General features: G+C 39.7%; 1 protein-coding gene across 1 annotated transcript; it reads right to left on the reverse strand.

Annotated features, from left to right (window-relative positions):
- Positions 1-1,145: 1,145 nt before the first annotated feature.
- LOC124159791 lies at positions 1,146-4,492 on the reverse strand. Its single transcript, XM_046535709.1, has 2 exons — positions 2,956-4,492; positions 1,146-1,297 (listed from the first exon to the last, which is right to left on the reverse strand). The coding sequence occupies exons 1-2, from the start codon at positions 4,490-4,492 to the stop codon at positions 1,146-1,148; spliced, it is 1,689 nt and encodes a 562-aa protein (XP_046391665.1).
- Between the last annotated feature and the right edge of the window lie 17,396 nt (positions 4,493-21,888).

Here is a 21,888-nt window from a genome sequence, read left to right on the forward strand (position 1 = left end):
ATATCAGTGCATTTCATTGAGAAGGTTGGTGGTGTGAAATACGTCATATTATTCGAAGTCATAACTCTAAGTGTCAGTTGTGGCAAAAAAAACATTTTTATTAATCACAATATCACCTACCATAGCGACAAATACCACTCCATCCTCATCGAAGAGTAATTCATTGTGCTTGTCTACATTGGTATAGCTGTCATTTTAACAACACTACATGGATCCACTCACGATACTGTTTCATTCACGAGATAAGAATGTATACCTACGGTACGTTTTAAAAAATTTCTATTGGATTGGCATCAGTCCTCCGTGGGAGTTATAGTAAATGTATAGTCGACGACGTGAAGAAATCGTTTTAGAAAATTGTTTATTGATAGGTTACTATGCTAAAACTAAGGTATTTTTCATTCAAATAAGCACTTTTGCCACGTTTAATGAGAGACATCCATTTCATTTGACTATATATTATAAGTTCACCTTTGTTTACTATTTAACCACTTGAAAAAATATATTATTATTAATATTTCACCAGGAGTCAGATGTATTTCAAATATCAGATGTTTTATTTCCGAAGAAGTAACGTCAAAATGAAATACCTTCCAATTATCTATCATGGCCATTTGCTTTCCGCCTGTTTTCGTCTGCTATTACCCATGATTCCTGAAGTTGCACCTTTTGCTCCACCTCCGAAGCTGGTGCAAAAGGTGCAGATAAAAGTTGCACCTTTTGAACCTGCAACCGCGACGCGAACAGCGTTCGTCACTTGCAACTTCCGCGACGCGAACGCAAAAGTGGCAGAGAGGTGCAGGAAAGTGCAGAAGTTGCAGCGACGCGAACAAAGCTTTGAACAATGTGCACCAGCACCAGCTGACTGACAAAAAACAAATGAAAGAAAACAAAACAATAATGAAAAGGCAGTGAGCGCAATTCAAATGTCTTGGCGCCAACAATCCAACATACCGGCCCCCTTGGAACCTCTGGTTCCAAAACAAATTATGATGTCACAGGTAAAGGACATAGCTTAACAATAGGCCTTTTAACATAGCCATTGGATGTCCTTAGTTGAGCAACTCGAACCCGTCCATCAGGTCCCTTAAACACTTCAGTTATAGTCCCTAAATTCCATTTTAATGGTGGTAGATGATCATCCTTCAGAAGTACCACCATCCCAGGTTGATAATCTGGATAGGTTTGCCGCCAGCGACGACGCTGTTGCAGGTCCTGTAAATAAACCTTGGTCCAACGGTTCCAAAAATGCTGCAGCCGTTGTTGTTGCTGCTGCCACCTGGAAATATTACTAACCCTTTCGTCAGAGTAGTCAGGAGATGGTAATTGGGTCAAGGGTTCACCGATGAGAAAATGTGCAGGTGTTAAATAACTAACATCATCAGGTTGGTTGGATAGGTAAGAGATGGGTCGGGAATTCATACATGCCTCAATTTGTGCTAATAATGTGGCTAATTCCTCATATGTTACAACGTTTTCTCCTAACACTCTTCTTAAATGGTATTTCATTGATTTCACGGCAGCTTCCCATATCCCACCAAAATGTGGTGCATAAGGAGGGATAAAACTCCATTCACAGCTGTTTCCAGCTAAAAATCCTTGTATCTTCTCAGAAAAAATTATTTGATTGAAGTAACTGGTACAAGTCCTTAATATGTCGTGCAGCACCTCGAAAATTAGTTGCATTAGCAGACATGATGTGAGAAGGTATGCCACGACGTCCAATGAATCTTCTTGAGGCTGCAAGGAAGGATTCTGTGGTTAAACTGGTGACGGCTTCTAAATGTACTGCCTTGGTTGATAAACATACAAATATTGCAATATGTCCCTTAATAATTGTCCTGCTTCGTGAATTACCAAGCCTTAAAAGGATTGGACCAGCATAATCGATACCTGTGCCCTTAAATGGTCTTCCAGGTTGCACTCTCAAAGAAGGTAACTCTCCCATTAATTGTTTTGATGCTTGGACCTTCAGTCGGTGGCAGCGAAGACATTCATGCACTACTTTCCGTTCTAAACTTCTAACAGCTGGAATCCAAAATCTCTGACGGATGGAGGCTATTAATAGCTGTGGGCCAGCATGTAACAATCTTAAGTGCTCGGCCTTCAAGAGTAGTTTAGTAAAATGATGTTCTACTGGTAATATGAATTGATGAGTTCCATCATAACATAAAAGAGACTGTTGCAATCTTCCACCCCCTCATAATAGTCCATCTTGATCCAAAAAGGGTACTAGACTCATTAATTTGCTCTTGTGAGATATTTCCCTTGTGTTCACTAAGTCATTGATTTCCTTATAGTAGTGAATGTGCTGGACCATTTTAACACATGACAGTAATGCAGCATCCAGTTCCCTTGCAGTAAGACATGAAGTTTGACGACTGGACTTAGGCATCCTGGAATTATCAATAAATCTTTTGCAGTATGCGATAACTCGAACAAGTTTATGTAATTTGGAGAATCGTTGAATCCAGTCTTGAGGAGCAGGGTCAGCAGAAGAATGCAAAACTTTCACCTCAGGAATTATCTGATTGTGTTATTCCAAAGTTAATGTTGGCCAGAATGATTCCGCTAGATTAAGCCATTCGGGACCATTCCACCATAATCTAGAAATTGTAAGAGAATCAGCAGTTATTCCACGTGAAATAAGATCTGCTGGATTGCACATTGAAGGGACATGTCTCCAATGAGCGTTAGATGTGATATCTTGAATAATGGATACTGGGTTGCCAACAAAGGTTTTCCATCTTGATGAGCTTCCTGCCAACCATGTTAACACCAATGTGGAGTCACTACACAAATAAACTTTATGTACACGTAGATTCAGAGCTACTCTAGCCTTATCATACAGCCTTGCTAGGAGTAAAGCTCCACATAACTCAAGACGAGGCAGTGATACTGTTTTAACAGTAGCAACCTTAGATTTAGAACACAAAAGTTTAGACACATAATTACCCTGACTGTCAATTGACCGAAGATACAGACATGCACCATAAGCCCTTTGGCTGCTATCACAAAATCCATGAATTTCCAGGTTGGGCTGAGCATCAAACTTAATTTTAGATGTTTCTTTGTGGTGTAAGGTTGTATCATGATCACATACAGCCTTACGATCAATTGTTATCTTAGTAAGTATTGGAATTTGTTCAAAGAGCTTTGTCCAAGTACTCGACAGAGAAGGTGTAAGTTCCTCATCCCAATCAATTCCTTCTTGCCACAATGTCTGCAGAAATATTTTGTATGAAACAACTGCAGGACTGATCAATCCAAGTGGATCAAAAATGGTTGCTATGATAGACATCACCTTTCTTTTTGTTGCACCTGTTACAACAAGATTATGATTAGGTAAGGTTAAGTTACTTTTTATTTGAAACTGATCGCTGACTGGATCCCAGTGTAATCCTAATGCAGTAACAACTCCATGTCCAAGGGATGACTGAAGTTTTGTTTCTTGTAAATGCAAAGGGATGTTTGCCAACAATTCAGGAGAATTTGTAGACCATTTCCTTAATGAAAACCCAGCAGTCCTTAATACTGAGGTCAATTCCTTGTAGAATTCCAGTGGTTCTTGAAGGGTAGATGCACCACTAAGAAGATCATCCACGTAAAAGTCTTCATGAATGATCTTTGAAATGCTAGGATGGTTCTCTTCATTTTCTTGAGCAAGTTGTTCCAAGCACCTTGTGGCTAAAAATGGAGCAGAAGCAGTACCGTAGGTCACAGTTGTGAGATTATATTCTTCAACTTCGTCTTGTGGTGACTTTCGCCATAAAATCCGTTGTAGCTTGCGATCATCAGGATGAACTAATATTTGCCGGTACAAGTACATCTTCTCTATGTCAGCTACCATAGCTATCTGATGAGTGTGAAATCTGAGAATGATGCAGTATAGATCTTGCTGAGTTGAGTGTCCCACCATTAATATGTCATTCAATGACAAACCTGAAGTAGTCTTTGTACTGGCATCAAAAACTACTCGCATGGATGTGGTTGAGCTGGAGGCCTTAAAAACAGGATGATGTGGAAGATAAAAACTTGATTCTTGAGATTGTTGAACTTGATGTTGCATGTGCCCTAGTTCTAAATATTCCCTCATGAATTCATGATATGACTTAAACAAATCTACATTCTTGTTCATTTTCCTTTCTATTTGTAGCAATCTACCCAATGCTGTGTGTCTTGATTTCCCAAGCACCATAGGATCCATTTTGGTTGGTAGTTTAACCACAAATCTTCCATCTTCCTGACGTCTGGTATGGTTGATAAAATGCCTTTCACATTCCCTTTCTTCAGATGTTAAGGTAGGCGTTTGGATTGATTCAATGTTCCAGAATTCCTGGATAAGGTCTTCCAATGATACTTGAAGGCAATGTGATGCAATTTGTTGAGGTTGAAATGATGAAGTGTCATTATTGTTACTAGGAATGACACCTGCCAGGATCCATCCAAAGAGGGTTTCTTGAAGAATTGGAAATTCCCCTGGTCTCTTCATTTTGTTTGGCCCTAGCACTTCATAAAAGATTTGAGAACCTAACAATAGGTCAATTGCGTTTGGTTGGTTGAAGTAATCATCAGCCAAGACCACATTTTTTGGAATATTCCACTCGCCGATGTCCAGTCTTGTGGATGGAATTGGACCGGTAATGCGGGGAATTATTGCACACTCGATAGTGCTGTCATAATTACTAACGCGAGATCTTAAATTCAAATATAGTTTACTATTTGTTTCTGATCGTACCTTATCTATCCCCAAGATTGGAGTATGGTGTTTGACTTTGGGTAGTTGCAGTTTCTGAGCTAAATTTTCAGTGATGAAATTAATTTGAGATCCTGAATCAAGTAAGGCTCTGCACTGTACAAATTGCCCAAATCGATTCCTAACCTCTACTAAAGCAGTGGCTAACATGACTTGTGGGAAGGATTTCATTTTGAAGGCGCAATAGTTGCTTGAAGACTTCTGTAAAGGAACTGCAGGCGAGTTTCCAAGACTCACTTGTTGTGATGATTGAAGAGTTTGTGTCCCATCTCGTGAGGGCTTAGTTGTGGAATATCTACGATGCAATAGAGTATGATGTCTTCTGTTACACTCACGACACCTCTGTGTGGAGCATTTATGATACTTTGAGTAAATATTCAAACAGTTGAAACATAAATTATGTTTCTTAACTAATGTACTACGTTGTTGAACCTCCATTTGCAAAAACTCAGGGCATTTGTACAAATGATGATGCTCCTTACATAGTACACATTTTCCACCTATTGTTACATATGACTGATGGAACTTTGATTGTGGCTTCACACTGGAGCTAAATTTAGCTGTTGGCACTTCTGAAGTGGATCCGATACTTTCTAAGGCCTTGCATTTCTTCTCTAAAAATTCTAAAACTAGCCTCAGTGTGGGCATTTCCTCCGCTTCGGAATGAAGTTCCCACTCCTTTCTCGTGTCACTGTCCAGGTGATCTAAAATCATTTGATTTAACAATATATCAAACAATGGCACAGTGATGTTTAAGGCATTTACTCCGTTTACATTCGCTTGGACAATATTGATTAGTGCTCTCAGTGAATCAATTCTATTTTTAGAGACGGTTGGCATTCTTAATAGATTTTTCAGATGTGTTGAAACAATCAGCTTTGTATTGTGGTACCTTCTTTTTATTAGGTCCCACGCTACATCAAAATTTTCGTTCGTCACCTGAAGATTTTGGATTAATTGATGAGGCTCTCCTTCTAAAGAAGACAATAAGTAATGGAACTTCTGCACGGCCGACAATTCTGAATTATTACAAATTAATGCTTCAAATGTATCCTTAAAATGTAGCCACTCTTCAAAATTTCCCTTAAATTTTGGTAATTCAATAGTTGGAAGTCTAATTTGAGGAGCATTATGAAGTCGAAAATCAGCTGAGTTAACTCGAGATGACTGACTCGCGTGATCCTCACTTTCTGGTTGAAGCAAATTAAGATAAATTGCTTGCACTGCATAATACTGTTCTTCAAATGCTGCCCTGTCCTCCGAGTGATCTTCCTCACTATCCTCAAGCTCTAATTCTTCTTGAACAGAGCAATAACTTTGATAAATCTCCGACAATCTTTCCTGTCTGACCCTCAGTTCAAGTACACTTTGAGAGCCTTCATTAAAATTAGCAGCGAAACTATGTAGTCTTGCAAGAGAAGCTTTGATGATACCTCTCTTTTTTAATTAATGATTTCCTTGTCTTAGGATCCATCACAACTTATTAAGGCATGCGTGAATAAGATTAAGTAAAATAAAGAAAGGATAGGATTTACCTGAACTCTGACATCAAGGGCAGTAATTAGCAGCTGTCGCCATCCAGCACGTTGTGCAGGATGAGCACGTTGACCAGCATGAACACGTTGCGCAGGATTGATGTAATCCATGAAGAAAACATGTCATACGCAGCAACTCTCCGACATAATAAGTTAGTCCCAGGCAAAATGGAAGTTGATGTTCCCGTTCGAACTCGTCGTATCCCACGTTGAGATGACAGAAATTAAACGATGACGAAGTATGATTGAAAGTAAAACACAGGCATTAGCAATATAATCACAAATTGTAACGTTCAAATTCTATCCGCAATCCGGCCCGAAGGACCAAAAACAAAACAATAATGAAAAGGCAGTGAGCGCAATTCAAATGTCTTGGCGCCAACAGTAAGAGAAAAAACAAATAGGAGTCTTGCCCCTCATGTGGGGCAAGCGTCCTCCTCTTTAGGGGAAGAGTCCTAATCACAGTTTTCGCATGTGAACTTTCCCTTTCCAGCACATGTGGTGCAAGGTTCTATCCTCCATATTTTGCATACATTACACACTATCCAATCAACAACTGGTGCATCTGAGCACAATTTTCCTCTAACTCTACAGTGAGAATCAGTTTTTCCAGTGAAGTAAATCCCGTTTGCCGTCCACCAACCGCCGCTTAGCATCGCAACCCTTAACCTTATTTTTATACATCTTCATGTATAGTTTGTGGGTGTAGGGGGAACTCGTGAGAATTTCAGAGTTTTGCTTTGAGTTTATAAGTCGCTTATGCGTATGCGACGCTTTTGGATGTGGTCCGATGCTCTCAGGAGAGATACGTCGGTGTATTATGCATATCTATGAATGAAACTTACCTTAAGTTCTGAAATTAAGCAATATTTACGCAGAGACAACTCATAAATTTTTATACCAGGTGCAAATCATCGTACGGTTTCTCCATTGTTCCTCCTCAGTGTAGCTAAAACAAAAAAAGTAGTCCAAATTCATTCTGATCGGTTTTTCTCCAAAAGTTCCACATTTATTTAAATAAAATTATCAACAAAGTACATATGATATTTATTACAGGAAATATCAGGTCATATGAAAAACTCAGGGAAATATTTTATCATGTATTAAACGAGGTCATGATAAGAATAAAAAAAATAAATAGTCATATGTAAAGCAATGATGTAAAGCGGGGCAACAAAGAATACATAGAAAGGATTTCTAGACAGTCGTTACATAAATGCTTAAAGCACAGATAAGAAATAGACACGCAGTCCTACAATTTTGATATAAGTCGCGTAAAAATGAAAAAAAAAAGAAAAACTCTCGTTCTGTCGTTCCTAGTCTTCCACTGAAAGCACCCCTTTGCTGCATTTGGTCACGTCAATGACACTGATTTGCTGCAAGTGGCATCATTTAGAGAAATATTTCGGAAAAATAATCTGGCCCCATGCGGACTTTTGCCCCTCACTACCATTGAAGTCATGGCAAAATTAGCAGTGCCGGAACGCACTTTACGTAACTGTTTTTAGAAGTGACATATTACTCTGTGTTTTTTATTACAAGTCATTATTTACATTTTATGACAACTCTTTAGTTACGAATGTATATATTAGAAATTTTGAGGCAACGAAATTTATTAAAGTGTTATTTGACTATTATGTCTTTTGTTAACCAAGGCCGGAACGGCGGCGTTCCGGCACCATGACACCACTGCTCACTACCCTACATATATACCCGGCCTCTTGATTGAATACTACCCAGATGATCACACTGACACTGTGTTGAAGATTGAGAAATGTTTCTGGCTGAGCCCTGAAGAAACTGAGATTCGTCAAGCATATTATGGAAAGTTACTATGTGAACTGAATAAAATACAAATAAAAACTGCGCGATTCGTCAAAAACTGCTCCGGGCGTTCAGAAAGCTAGAGACTCGGATACTGCGTGCTAGGAAGTAGACTGCTAGATAAATTGAGAATCGCATCATCTTTCTGAGAGACACGGAGAACTTCATATTATAACTTCACTACATTTCCAGACCCTTACACCTTATACCTTACATTTGGTTATCTCCAGAACAATAAGGGCCATTAATAAAGCCAGACGAAACTTAGTACACGCATTTCCGTTTTAATTGAGGCGGCTCGCGGGATAGTGAGTAAATAGATATGAATCTTGCTCGGTTTATGAATCAAAGTGTGAGTTTTAACCAAGTTACTCCTCATTACGGAAGAAGCTTGTGAAAACATATTTTTGTATCCGGTGACCAGCCGTATCCCCATCTGAAAGAGGATAAGAATTTTCGCAAGTGTTGCATGCACCTCTGGTTTGAGCAGGGCTAGGTATGTGCACCAGGAAATCCATTTGAGCTCTCACCGCTTATATTTGTCGCGTAGGAAACGTTGATTGCATTGTATTGCCGCACGGAGCGGAAAAGGACGTCGAGACCAGCGGATGCGGGTCCGTTGCTGAAGTAAGGTCTTGAAAAGTGCCCGCCGCTTGCAATCTCTGCAGCATGTTGGCGGTGGAAACCGCATCCTGAATACCGGCTTAATTCTGTTGTAACATTTCTCGGTGTGTTAGGCAAGCATTTCGTAGCACATTTTATTTTGGCCTCTTAAAGCAAAGCATTTATGGATAGGCATGTTTTCATTAGTTAGTTGGATTAGTTCATTACTATCTGTGCTTTCTAATTTCCCCTCAATATCAAATTTGACGAGAAAAAATGTCATAGCTCTATTATCAGTCTTAGTTTTTTTTTACTTTTGCCGTGCATTTGTGAAAAGATCTTGATTGTTAGTGAAGAGTCAACGACAAACTATGGGCGATTGCGAGAATGCTAAAATATTATCATGTAATTAAGGGTTTTCAATTAACCAGTTGTCTGTAATATGTGCTCGTAGATGTTTTATACTGATATGTTATCGAATTAACCCTTCAATAGTTCCAAGGAATTATAACCCGCCGTTTCAGCAACATCTCGTGTTTATATATAAGTTGGTTGTGCCCGACACATAATGACCTTTCACTTGACGTACGGAAAATCAGTTTTGATTTCATCAAAAAATTAGGGAAATGCATACCTATCTGTGCTTCTTACTCTCCCCTCAATAAATTTAATGTGGGAAAAAGTATTTCTACAAAATTTAGGCCACTGCTATCGCTCAGCGGAAAAATATGTAATTTTTGTGTCGGGGAATTAAAACGGCAAACCACCTCTGAATCTTCGTCGTCCTAATACGTGACGGAATAGCATGTGTCCCTGTAGATCGCGTCTTATTGCGAATCTCGTGACGGCCACAACTCCGTAGAATGGATGCTGCATTGGATGGCATCATGCGAGCATTGGAATCGGTCCCTTGAATTCCTTTTTCACGTGTCTGAACGAAACGACAACACCGAACGGATGTCCTTCTCAAAGTAGTTCTGGCCACGGAGCGGAGGCTTTCGGAACGAGTATTAGCCGCGCTTTCAATCATAGGTCTCCGATTACTATTCATGATTAACTTGGGAGTCTAGGAGACCACCTTCATTCGTAACATGTCCCCTGTGGACCATATGATCCACTATAAACATCATTAACTCGTCAACAGTAATACATGAACTTAAACTTGTGCAACTTCCTAAAAAAGCTATCCTCTGCGATTTAGATAAAAATGAATGGTGTGCTATTCAGTTGTATGAAAAGGGTCATCTAATGAACGAGCGCTCTCGTAATGGGTGTTTTATGAAAATCATGATGAAAAAATAAATGTGTCAGTTTGAGTTAAATGAAATATTTAATAATGTATTGTTATTAATGTTAAATGAAAAAGGGAGATGTTAGAAGTTATTTTAAGCTTTTATAAATCATCATAATTGGTGAGAGGCAAATTTGGTTTAACTTTTGAGTGTAAACCTAGTGAGTTTTGGACATGAGTCATAAAAAATTCACAATCCATGCAACTATACAGTTTGATATTTTTCGGAATACACTCGAAGATGTGCGCATGAAAATATTTTAAGTCCATCTGCAGTTCGCTGAAAACGTCAATTTTAAATGGCGATCTTAGGGTTGGGTTCCATGTCTGACCCACCGCCCCTCCGTTTGCTCCGAGTGGCCATGCCTCGCTTCCGATCGAATCCGCACCCGCGGCGGCGCGGCGTCGCGTCGGAAGCACTGTGATTCAATAACCGGAGAACTGCCTCCGCACAGTGGTCCCAAATCGAAAAAAGCTGGCCAAAATTAATCACGCTATTGTTATTATGTATAAATTTGACCTAAAGGTCTATTCTTATTGTTTTAGACCCGCTTATTCTGAATTTATAACTATTTTTTATGTATCTGCAATAATTTTATTGCTATTTCACATTTTGTTTAAACAATTAATTTTTTTAACATTGGAATTTGAGATTATACTGGTGATAGTAAATTAAAATAATACATATCATAAAACTGAATTAGTTATTTAAAACATACATAAATGCATATAAAATGACTGCAATGGTTATTTTTGGACAAATTTTGAACAACTGATTTTGAATGAACCAAGAGAAAATTTTCTACTTTCTCATATGTTTGATCGTATTTGATACGAAAAATAAGTTAATATTAATTGGAAATTTATATTATAAGTATATTATTAGTATTATTGTACTGCATTAATTGCCTAAAAATTATAATATCTAATTCTAATTAAGTAGACAATTTTATAGTTCCTTGTAACGTGCCAATGGATTTGGAAGCAATTTTAAACGGGGTTCCTTATTTCACAAGTTTCAACGGAGGCATTATTTCAATCATTGAAATGTTATAAACAATATTTCACAACTCCTATAAATCAAGTTAAACGCCAAATTTATTGATACGCTTGCAATAAGCTCTTTACGCAGTGAGGCATCAATTTAACGAGCACATGATTTGGTACGAAAAATTAAATGAGATTTTCCATTAATTTGAGCTTTTTTAATCATCAAAAAAATAAGTTAACATTTCTCCTTATCTTTCTCAGTCATTGTTACGAAAAAAATTTAAATACATTCATAATCACTATTCGACAAATCCTCATCACAGTCGTTATCCACTCAATTCATCCAGGATTAATAAACTCTTTACCTCGACTGGTAATTTTAGTAATTTCCTTCTTTGAGCCTTAGAAATACTTGATATCATTGCATCTGAAGTTAGGAGTAATCTTTTAAACAGGTCTTCATTCGTTGCTATCCAGGAAAATTTCCTTGCATGGTGCTCCCTGAATCTTCTTATGTCCTTATTCCTCGCCTCCATTGCCTCCTCGGACAAGTGGACAATAAGAAGGGCAGCTTCTTTAGATGTCCGTCGGAGGAGCAAGTACTGATGTTTCGTGAAATTACCAGAAACGATCATGGAAAGGGCTTCTTCGTGGGAGATTTTACTTTGCCTCACATCCTTGGCTCTCCATTTTGATAACACTCGCCGCGCTCTTGAGAGAGTGGTTGTTGTCACCTTATTTATTATTTTCGCCACGAACTCATCACCTTTGCTTCGATAACTCATGGATGCTCTACTGGCGATGTGCTAACTCTAAGATCCTCCGTTTTCCTTCTCTAGGCCCTTTCACTGGACTTCTCAAATTTTTTTTTGGTCGACCAATTTCAATAAACCTGATGAACCTTCAAAAGTAGCAATTTTTACTAACATATTGAATTAAGTAGAATGAATATCACTCCAAATTCATCACAAATTCCACATTAAATACTGGATGTAATGGGCTGACGTTTAAATAAAGGTGGAGGAAATTTCAACTTCTCATTTAGGCAATCAGCGAACTTTCTTCTAAAAAACCTGTCATTTCTTTTTCTTCCCTTCCACCGGCGAAGATAATTTGAGAGAAGAAACACTTCTCCGTATTTTTTTAAGGATAACTTTTGAATTAACGTCCTCATCTAACTCAAACCTGTTGCTCCAGCAATCCAATAAGTATTGGTTTTTAGACGATACGGACCCTTTTCCACTTTCAAGAAATTTTTCATGCACATCTCAAGACGCGTGAAAATTTTCAGAGTTATCGAACTAAAACACAATGGGCACTCTTCTTCAACCCCATAAGTCTTCTTTAAAAAGTTCGAGGATACTCGACTTTTTCAAGACTCGATCTTCACGCTTGAGGAAACTAACTTTTACGTCTTTCGTTTGGCAAAATCTGAGTAAAACTGAGTTTTGGCGGGAAAATTTCGGGCAAGCGATGTCTAGAAGTAATTTGGGGGTTCCACAGTGTGAGGTTCGCGATGCTATTATCTCCATTTTCTAGGAAATATCACATTTGAAGGGTTAAAAAGGCTTACTCCGTTCATCCCCGGTGGCCAAATTGCAATTCATAACAAGTGTACAGAGAGCGGTGGTTGTGTTTTCCCAATGGGCGCAATAAATAGCCTAGGCCTTTTCGGCAGTCGTTTGCCCTGCATGCGGTTGAGGAGGCCGCTAAGGAGGCGACAGAGGGACAATGTGCCGCGTGAGGGCGAAAACTAATCCGTCTAACGGAAGAAAAGGGTGGAGTAGCATTTGAGGGATTCTTTTTTGTTTTGAATGCATTCAAGTTTTTGAGGATTTCTATAAGCACAGCTGCGAACTTTCGTTCCATAAATATATATCCTTCCGCTCGAGTCCTTAAGCAATTTTCATGAGAGCATGGGCACGCGTAAATAAAAGGTAAGGTCAAGTGGAAACTATTAATGATAAAATGATCTACGTATGGCAAGAGATGTTTATTCATAGGGTAAATATTTTTTGTAGAATTAAAATATCCAACAATGTTGAATAACACCCATAAATACTTGATTTCCTCGAGCCCTACCACGCGCCAGCCAGGCCGCCGCCCGCGTCAGCGCATTGCATCATTATAGTTAAATCAATGCTGAGGTCGGAGTAGCAACTAGTAGCAAAAATTTTCTTCACTACTGCGTTGCATATACTTTTCCCTTTGTATTGGTGCAAAAGACACCGTGCATGAACGTGCTTCTCTAAACGATATTGTACATTTTATTTGAAAATTCGGGTAAAAAATACTAAAAGTTACAAAATATATATAAAATAGTAAACATTGTAAAATCCGAATAAAATTTATGTCCCACTATGTAATAATGTTTATATTTGTAGTTATAAATGTTTTTTGGCCAAATATATCGCGTAAAGGTTGTCCTGCATGACGCTGAACTCCATCAAAATCGACCGATTTCACGCAACTGTGATTTTTACGGTGAATGCTCCATGTTTGACGGATCACTGCAGCCGCTCTGATGAACAAAAATACTAACTTAGTAGTGTACTTTTTAGACCATATCCTGTAGAATCCGAATATAAGGTCCAAGAATTCCTTGAAAAAATTCGAAAAAACGACTTTTGGCCAGCTTTTTTCGATTTGGGACCACTGTGCTCCGGTCCGGTGAGCTCACGTTTATACTACTGAGGCTGTATCTCAAAATATCCGCCGGAGTTATAAAGAAAGCTTTTTTCTGGGAGAAATAGACTGTGGAATGTAAAAGCTGGGCTTCGAATTTGGGTACAGTTGATTTTGAAGACATACTATTTGTAGAGCGAATGAGTGTGGATTGGTACGCATTTGCCGGAGTGAAAGCAATGATTCGAAGGAATGGAAAGGAGAATGCGAAAGCGGAGAAGAGGAATGTACGAGAAGGAAGTGGGCAATGGAATGAGAAAATGCATAGGGTATGAAATGCACCACGGAATGAGCTGCGGGAATTACACTTGCGGGGAGACGATCTTCTTTGGCCACTAATTTTGCTGAAAAAAGACGTATTTAATTTCCTCCTCTCGTTCCTTCGACGGAATACCGTTTGTAATGAAATCAATTTTCTAGCAGAGCGATAGTGGCGTCACTTATTTTGTTGGGAAACTTTTTCCCTTTGTTTTTTGTTATAAGTTTAGACTACTTTGCCCTAAATTATTACCAAAACAATTGAAGGGGCACTGAAAAAATTTTCAAAGAAATATCCCAGTTGTATTTACTCCTCAGATATCTGTGAACCCTTCTCAAGCCATAATATAGGCACCGTCTACTTTCAGATTTTTAGTTAGATTCCCTTGAGCAAGGTACTTTCGGATTACTAAAGTTTATTTTTTTGTTAAATCATGAAAACCCCACACCTTGGGATTAAAGGATTAGGATACGTAAACCCACCTTTACTTATAGTACTAAAATTGAATTGATGTTTGCGCAAGTTTTTTGCTTTCAAATTCTTCATCAAGGTAAGAAGTGGAGTTTTTCACAAACATCGTTTTGGTTTTCTTCAGAACCGACGACCCGGTTGACGCAAGGGAAAAAAATGGTGCATTGCGGTGAATTGATTCCCCCAAAAGATTATGAACCACCGCACCGGTTTTTCTCCAAAAAGGGCCTAAACTTATTGAATTAACGTTGAGAATATATCCTTATCATGTGAATAATCATTTCTGTGTCTCGAGTAGTTTGCTATATTCTCACGTTCACTTGAAACATTCTCGTAAATGCAGTTGGATTATGTAACTGATTCAGAGGTCCGGGAAAAAAAACAAACAGTAGATGAGAACGGTTCTGCTGAAAAAACCGGTACGCACATCAGGAAAATAACCGGTTCCTAAGGAACAAAACCAGTTTGGTGGTTAACATACGGTTCAGTCCACTGAATCGGTGAACCGAAGTCTCAATCGGTTATTTTAAGAACCGTGAACTAGTTCAGGATTTCCTGAACCGTACTACACTTGGTAAGGTCTTTCAAAGAAGTAGCAGTAATATCGCGAGCATCGTCATTTGGCGTTCCGATATAACTAAGAAAAAGCGTTCAATGTTCCAATGGAACGAACTTGTTTTAATGATCCATATTGTTGATAATAAGGCTTTGTATATTCGCCACTTAAAAATTGATCACTTTTTTTAATCTTCCGTCAGGGATCATCGGGATTTCAGTGTGGCCTAAAGACTAAACATTCATATTTTTATGAAAAATAGTGCTTTTTGCGTGCCATTAGAGGGGCAGGTGGGGAAGGAGGAGGTGGGAAAGAGTGTGATATTCGGAGAGTCATAACTCGTCGGACACATAAAGATAACTGCGGAAAAGTGTAATTTTATTTTGTCGAACATCCACCATATCACGCCTGAATCGGTCGAATTCGCTCAACAGTCAGTCACTCATTCGCAAACAGTTTTAGCTCAAAGTTTATGGTTGCGCTCCTTTTGGGGTCGGAGGGGCTGTCGCCTTCCAAGGCAGTCGATCAAAAGAGGAAGAAGGAGTGATAGAGGGGCTAGGGGGGGGGGGCTGCTGATGAGACCGGAAGTGGCGATGTATTTTGGTATTCATGGCAATGGTTGGGGGAGGAGGGGAACACCAGAATGGAATTGGTGATTGCTTGGTAAAAACAAGGAGGAGGAATGGGGATGGGGGGGGAGGGGGGGGAGAGGAGCCATTAGCGGCGGCGTCTGTGCGTTCTTTCGCCCGTGTTTACTTTCGTCCGCTTTGAGTGCGTCTGATGTTATTTCCTTTCCGTCAGGATCGCCTCGCGCTGACGTCATCTTCGTCCTCGCGCTTTTGCCCGTGGTAACCAACGAGACTGAAAGTAAAGTTAAGGAACCATGACCTCGGAGTTAGCATAAGCTGGAGAAATTTCCCACTCCAGCGCCTGCGACCTGGATTGAATTGATAATACCCTAGATTACCTGATGGGTATGATTGACTGATTCATAGGTTAGAATTTGATTGCTAAAGGTTTATTTCGATCGCAAATTTAATTTCCATCATTTTGAATTTCGTCTTTTGCTTTTATTTCGATTTGTACCTAACCTCGAATTTTACCAGACCCCTTGAATATGAATTGATTTATCCCGTAAAATCAACTCAACATGTAAATGCGAATGAATTAGAGGCGTCTCATATTTCCTGTATAATAATAAAACGCTTGGAAAAGCCCGGTTGTCAAGATGTTGAGAAATTGTGTTTTGAAATTTGGAATGTGATGCTTTATTTTTTTCGTGAAACTAGAGAACGGTGTGTGCGTTAAAGGCTTTTCTCTGCCATAAGATCTAGCTTATCTTTTTTCCACTATCGACTTTCAAAGTCCATCTCCTGAGTTGATCTAGGTATGCTGTGATTTCGCGCCACCCCGTGTACTTAACACCCACGTTTCCTCCCCTGATGACCCACGCTGTTTCGCCCGACTTAAAGCCAGCCGCGATCGTGACGTTGATGATTTCCATGGATATCCGTCGCCGGTATATTTTCCATGGCAACATTCACTAATGCTGACTTCTTTATAAATATAGTCTGAATGGACGAAACTTGATAAAAATGAGTATATACTGTTATTCTGGCTCGGGAAAACTAAATTAAGGTTCGTTGTCGCCCATAGTTTGCTCAAAACCTGTGGATATTAATACATTTTCTGATAGATTGCATATTTACGCAATGGATTTTTAACAGTTGCCATCATTGGGATATTCGGATTGGATTTATTGACTATCGGGAATGAGTTATATCTGAAAATAAATGACATGACTGAGTATTGATCCCTGGTATTAACCTGAAAAATATTATATTTAGTGTGAATGAACTTTTCTCGGGCTCGGTTACGGGTGAAAGCAATTATAGGCAGCCGGTTTTTTTGGGTTCCAACTCTTCACCTCTTCTCTGGGCTACTAAATGCATGTAATTAATAACTTTCCTTTTACTTTGTTTCACATTGACATGCTCTCGAAAAGCTCATTCATATTTTCGAATGGAAAGTGCTTTACTCTGCATGCTAATTTGCTTTCAATCATTGGTGGTGGCTTATGAGCCAAGGCGCGTTGAAGGAATGCCGATTGCTTCAAGTGGTCTTTCTTGTTGTTCGAGGAATTAAAATTTCCTACTGCACCTGCCGAAGTGTCGTGTGCCGTTTAATTATGTTCGTGCTGCTCGAAGAGCTGAATTTTCAGGCTTTTTATTATATTTCTTTTGTTTACAATACAAGATAAGTTTTGTTTATGATCATTTGGAGGATTATTATAAATTATTTTTTCGCATCAAATAATAAAGCTTGCAGTTTATTTTAATGAAAACTCGATAAAGTATCTTAGTTTTATGCACGAGAGAACAGGAGGCATGATCTTTTCGTTTGGATATTTGGGACCGTGTTGAGTATCTCAAAGTCGTACTAAGTATGTACATTTAATGCCTTGTGGCCCTGAAAGGACCCTGACAATTTACAAGGGAACGTTTACGAGAGGCTTAAATTACCAAACGCTATCCCATTTCGTGGCAGTATCCTCATCAGGGAAGGGGCACTTCGGGAGAGTTGTGCTAAAAAATGCATGCCTCTTCTTCCATCGAAAGCGATTTGAAGAATTCTGGAAAGTGTGCGAAAGAGCACCTTGGTCCATTTATATTGAGGGATGTGTTCCCTCGGCCTGGCTGTGCGCCTCGGGTCAGTAACAGCAGCTATCTCCCGCCTCGGATGACCCTTTTGCACTTTTCCAAAAGGGTCGTCAGGTCTCTTGGTCCCTTAATATCGGCCTCTCGTTCTCTTTACGGGCATTTTTAGTAAAAAATACTCACCTCCCACATAACATCTCCTCCGCAAACTTCTCTTTCCGGGACAAAACGCCCTCTAAGGTGGCGGCATCAAAGGTTTTGCGAGCGGGATGATGGTGTTAGAGCAGCGCCTCCCTCCTCGTTCACGGCGCCGTGTTGAAGCATTAACGAGGTCTTTTTAAAGGCTCTCTCCCTCTCCCATCGTCCTCTACATTGCTGCCGGGTGCATCAAATATTCAGACCACGGTGCACCACGGGCCATCTCTCCCGTCCACGCCACCCCGATGCCTTAAACCCCCCCCCACCCGATTTTTATCCAACCCCGCCTGTCTTTTAGCGTCATTATATGGCGAGGAAGAGGCGAAGGTCGGTGCTGGAGACAGAGGTCGCCAAATCGCTCACGTAGCCCGGAGAGGGAAGAAAAAAACCTTGTTCATTATGCGTCGGTTAAAGAGGTGTCGCGGGTTTTAAGGAGGTAATCTCTTTAGTTGGGCTCGATGGAAGCTTCTCTGCTAATTTCCACTGGTTTTTGTGGACCCTTGACGAGCAGGTTCTATGGGCCCTCTCTCTGAGCACGAAGGCTCTCTCTCATATGCTGAAAGGATTCGTTCATTTAATAAATTTGGGCTTGGGAGGAAATTTCTTGTTTGATGGTCCTAAGGTCTTAGATGGAGTTATTCTAATTATTAGTTTTCCTTCTTTGGAGCTCCCACTTTTTCGAGGTTAATTTCCTTCCTGCTACAGAAGATCCCTAATCACGGCAAAAGGCGGATTGGCGCACGTATCCCCGAAGAGGAATACCCGCATAAGGCAATTAGTGCCTAATGCGGGTATTGCCACTCATTCAAAACGCACCTAAACTAAATTCCAATGTTTCGTTTTTTTCATTCAAATTCGCAATGCGTTTAAAGAATATACTTATTATACTGCGTATTAAAAGAAAATTAGGGTTCAAAACTTTAGATGACTTAGGAACGCAACAACTTTATAGCCTCGGCAGCCGAACGTTTTCAGCGTATTTTCGGAAAGGTACCTAATCTATTTTGATTTTAATCTCACAATCAGTGTCAAAATGCTAATGTAAGTATGCATTTCAACTTCATCGTGGGAAATTTCGGATTCCAACAAGTGCGAATTTTTGTAAAATATTCATTTGTATTTTAGTTTGTCCATGCATTTATTATACTTATATACTCAAGCTTCGCCTTCAAATAAAAAGTGAATTTTTTCAAATTAGCACGAGATGAAAATAATGCGTGAAGGGAATGGTTTTGAACGCCACTTATTTGAGAGTGTTGAACAATTTACGTAAATGACTACTTTCTGTGAGCTACCTATTACAGTCAGTTGTTATTTTAACACAATCAATCATAAATTCTTACTGATGCATTGATACCTGCCAAATGATCATTATGATATCGTTTGCGGCAGTTGTTAACTCTCCGCTCTATTTAGCAATGGATGCGTGAGATTGTAGTTCACACTTCAAAAATATGTATGTATATTGTAATGGGATGAGTTTCGTACAGTTTCAATCTTGGAATAGATGCTTTTTATTAAAACTTTTTCCATAGATTTTCTCTGGATATTTTTTGCACTATTCTCCTTGTTCTTTGATTCATTTAAGAACTCCATCTATATAATTACTTTTTTACTAATTTTTATACTAGATAATTACTTTTCAGTGTAGCTGTGAGGATATCAAGCCGAAATTTGCGGCCAAAGAGATTTAGTGGTAATATTACTGCCTATGCAATTGGCTTTGGATGGTTTGCGCCCGGAAAATATCTGTATTGAAAAACCGAAATGGAGGATTACTAATCCGTGCATTTAACACGATCACGCACGTTGAGAAGTGAAGTATTAAAAAATATTGTAGCTTTTTGTCCGCCTGGATGGTAAACTAGGGATAAGTATTGGTTGACTGACCAATCAAAAAATGCTTTTCACCACGAATCTCTTCATTTTGCCTATGAGTATGTAGTGGTTACTGTGCAAATGACTGCGTCCTGAGTCACCGGAGCTTTGTAAAGCGACTCGGTGAATTTGGAGACGGCGCTCAGACTGGATATTCATCACGGGGGATAATCTTTCTTTGCAGTGAAATAAATGTTGAACACGAGCAAGAATCTGAATCACTAGTGCGCAACACGCGCGAATCGTCCGCTTTTGCTTCGCAATCGTTTCGGACGGATCAGTGTGCTCTGAAGTGTGATTTTGTATTCCAAAGGAAGGGAAGGGGGGGGGGGGGACGGTCCTTTTCATTTCCCGCTCTCTTTCGGCCGCGCAGCCATGACAACCGATCCGCACGGAACGCCCCCCCCGCCAGGGGCATTATTAGCCACCAGATACCCTCCCCACCCTCCTCCCGCCGCACTCATCTCCCATCGACTCGAAATTTTAAACATGCGCGCCTCTCCACTAACCCCTCCCTCCCCTCTCTCCTTCCTTCTCTTCCCCCCCTCCTCCTACATCCCGTCCTACCATCGCAAGCCCACGGCTATCTACACACACATGTGCTAAGCTATGCGAGGGAACCAGGGATCAAGTTTTCTCGCTGGGAATGCTTGCTTTTGTTGCTATCCATTGCGATCTTTGCCTGTCACTCTGGGTGACCGAAATATTTCCCTTATTTAGAAGGATTACCTAAGTGTTACGAGACTAGGTTATAGTAGAATTGAGCGGATTCTGCGTCAAACCAATCTGCTATTTTAGAACGTATGATGAGGATGATTTCCTTAATTTTCGTACATCTCAGGATGTTCTTCTTTTCACCTTAGCTTTTGGATAGAAGAGCTAATAAACTGGGTGCAAAGTCTACGTTCGTTATTTATAATCACGGAGAATGTCGCATTATCATTGAGAGTTCAACCTATAAACGGCACTAATATAATCTGGTTAAAAATATCCGAGCGACTATACCATGAAAAATGTGCCTAGTCTGACTAATATTGTCAAAAATTTTTTTTATGATTCCTAAGTTTCAGCAAATTTTTGCTGCAATTGAAGCCGAAATATATTTTCAAATGAAATTATACCACGACAGCCAATAGTACCGGTAGGTAATTGCATTCTATTTCGGCTGAATCTCGTAAATTTTTGGATAGTTTTTATCTTTGTGCCTGAAATTTTCAGTTGGAATTTGTGTTCGCGTGGCCCAATGGAATGAAACAAATGACTCTCAAGAGATAGGTTGTGAAATCGATAGCTAGGAGCTTGCGTAACAACATCGTCATCGTAAGTCAGCAATCCTAAGATTGGTTTGGCCCAGCTATCCATTCAACTCTTATCTACTACTTCACTTTGAAAAGGCAAGCGGATTCTTCATTTTCTACATACTTAATTATCTGTCCCACGTAACTCATTCCAGGGCTTTCCCTTCCCTTCTTACCATCCAACGACGTTTGTCTTCATCTGGCCATCATGTCGCATGATGCGATCGACCGTCTTCCCTTTTGAGTCTTAAGAAGACTTCTCTTTTCTCCCATTCTTCTCAGTACATCCTCATTATTTATTCGGTAAATCCACTTCATCTTAATCATTCTTCGGTGACACCACTTTTCTAATGCCTCTACTCTTGACGTTTCTGCACTTGTCAGCGTCCAAGCCTCGCTTCCATAGAGAAAATGCCCCATGTGTACCAGCTGATGAATCGTTTCCTCACGTCTTTGCTCATATTTTCATCTTTTAGTTGATTCTTCTTTGGGTAGAATGCCCTCTTCGCTTGTGCTATCCCACATACGATTTCTTTCTTGCTTTGCATATCGTTGGATAATGGCTTCGTGACGAAATGGTCTTTCACCTCTTCAAGCTTTCTTTGCCTAGCTTAATGTTTGTCCTAGCCCTCTCTCTCTTTTGCTCCTTTCTTATACTTGTTGATGTAAACGAGGAGGGCGGTGCTCATCCTTGCTTCACTCCTTTCCCAATTCTCACTTCTTTTCCGCTTAGTCCATATTTTATCACAACTACTTTGTTTTCTTATAAACTAAGCACAGTTGTTCGATCGCTGTTTATATCCTTCCAATTTTTTTCGACTCACCGTTAGATATTCTTTTCATGTTTCTGGACACCTAGCGTGCATAAGTCTTCTCGCTTAGCATCG

This window comes from Ischnura elegans, chromosome 5 (genome assembly GCF_921293095.1).
Source record: "Ischnura elegans chromosome 5, ioIscEleg1.1, whole genome shotgun sequence".
In the NCBI taxonomy this organism is placed as follows: domain Eukaryota; kingdom Metazoa; phylum Arthropoda; class Insecta; order Odonata; family Coenagrionidae; genus Ischnura; species Ischnura elegans.

Coding starts and splice junctions, on each gene's coding strand:
- LOC124159791 (XM_046535709.1), bottom strand. CDS start 4,492: ATGAAGAGACCAGGGGAATTTCCAATTCTTCAAGAAACCCTCTTTGGA. Junction 1,298..2,955: donor TCGGTCAATTGACAGTCAGG/GTAATTATGTGT, acceptor CTCTGACGAAAG/GGTTAGTAATATTTCCAGGT.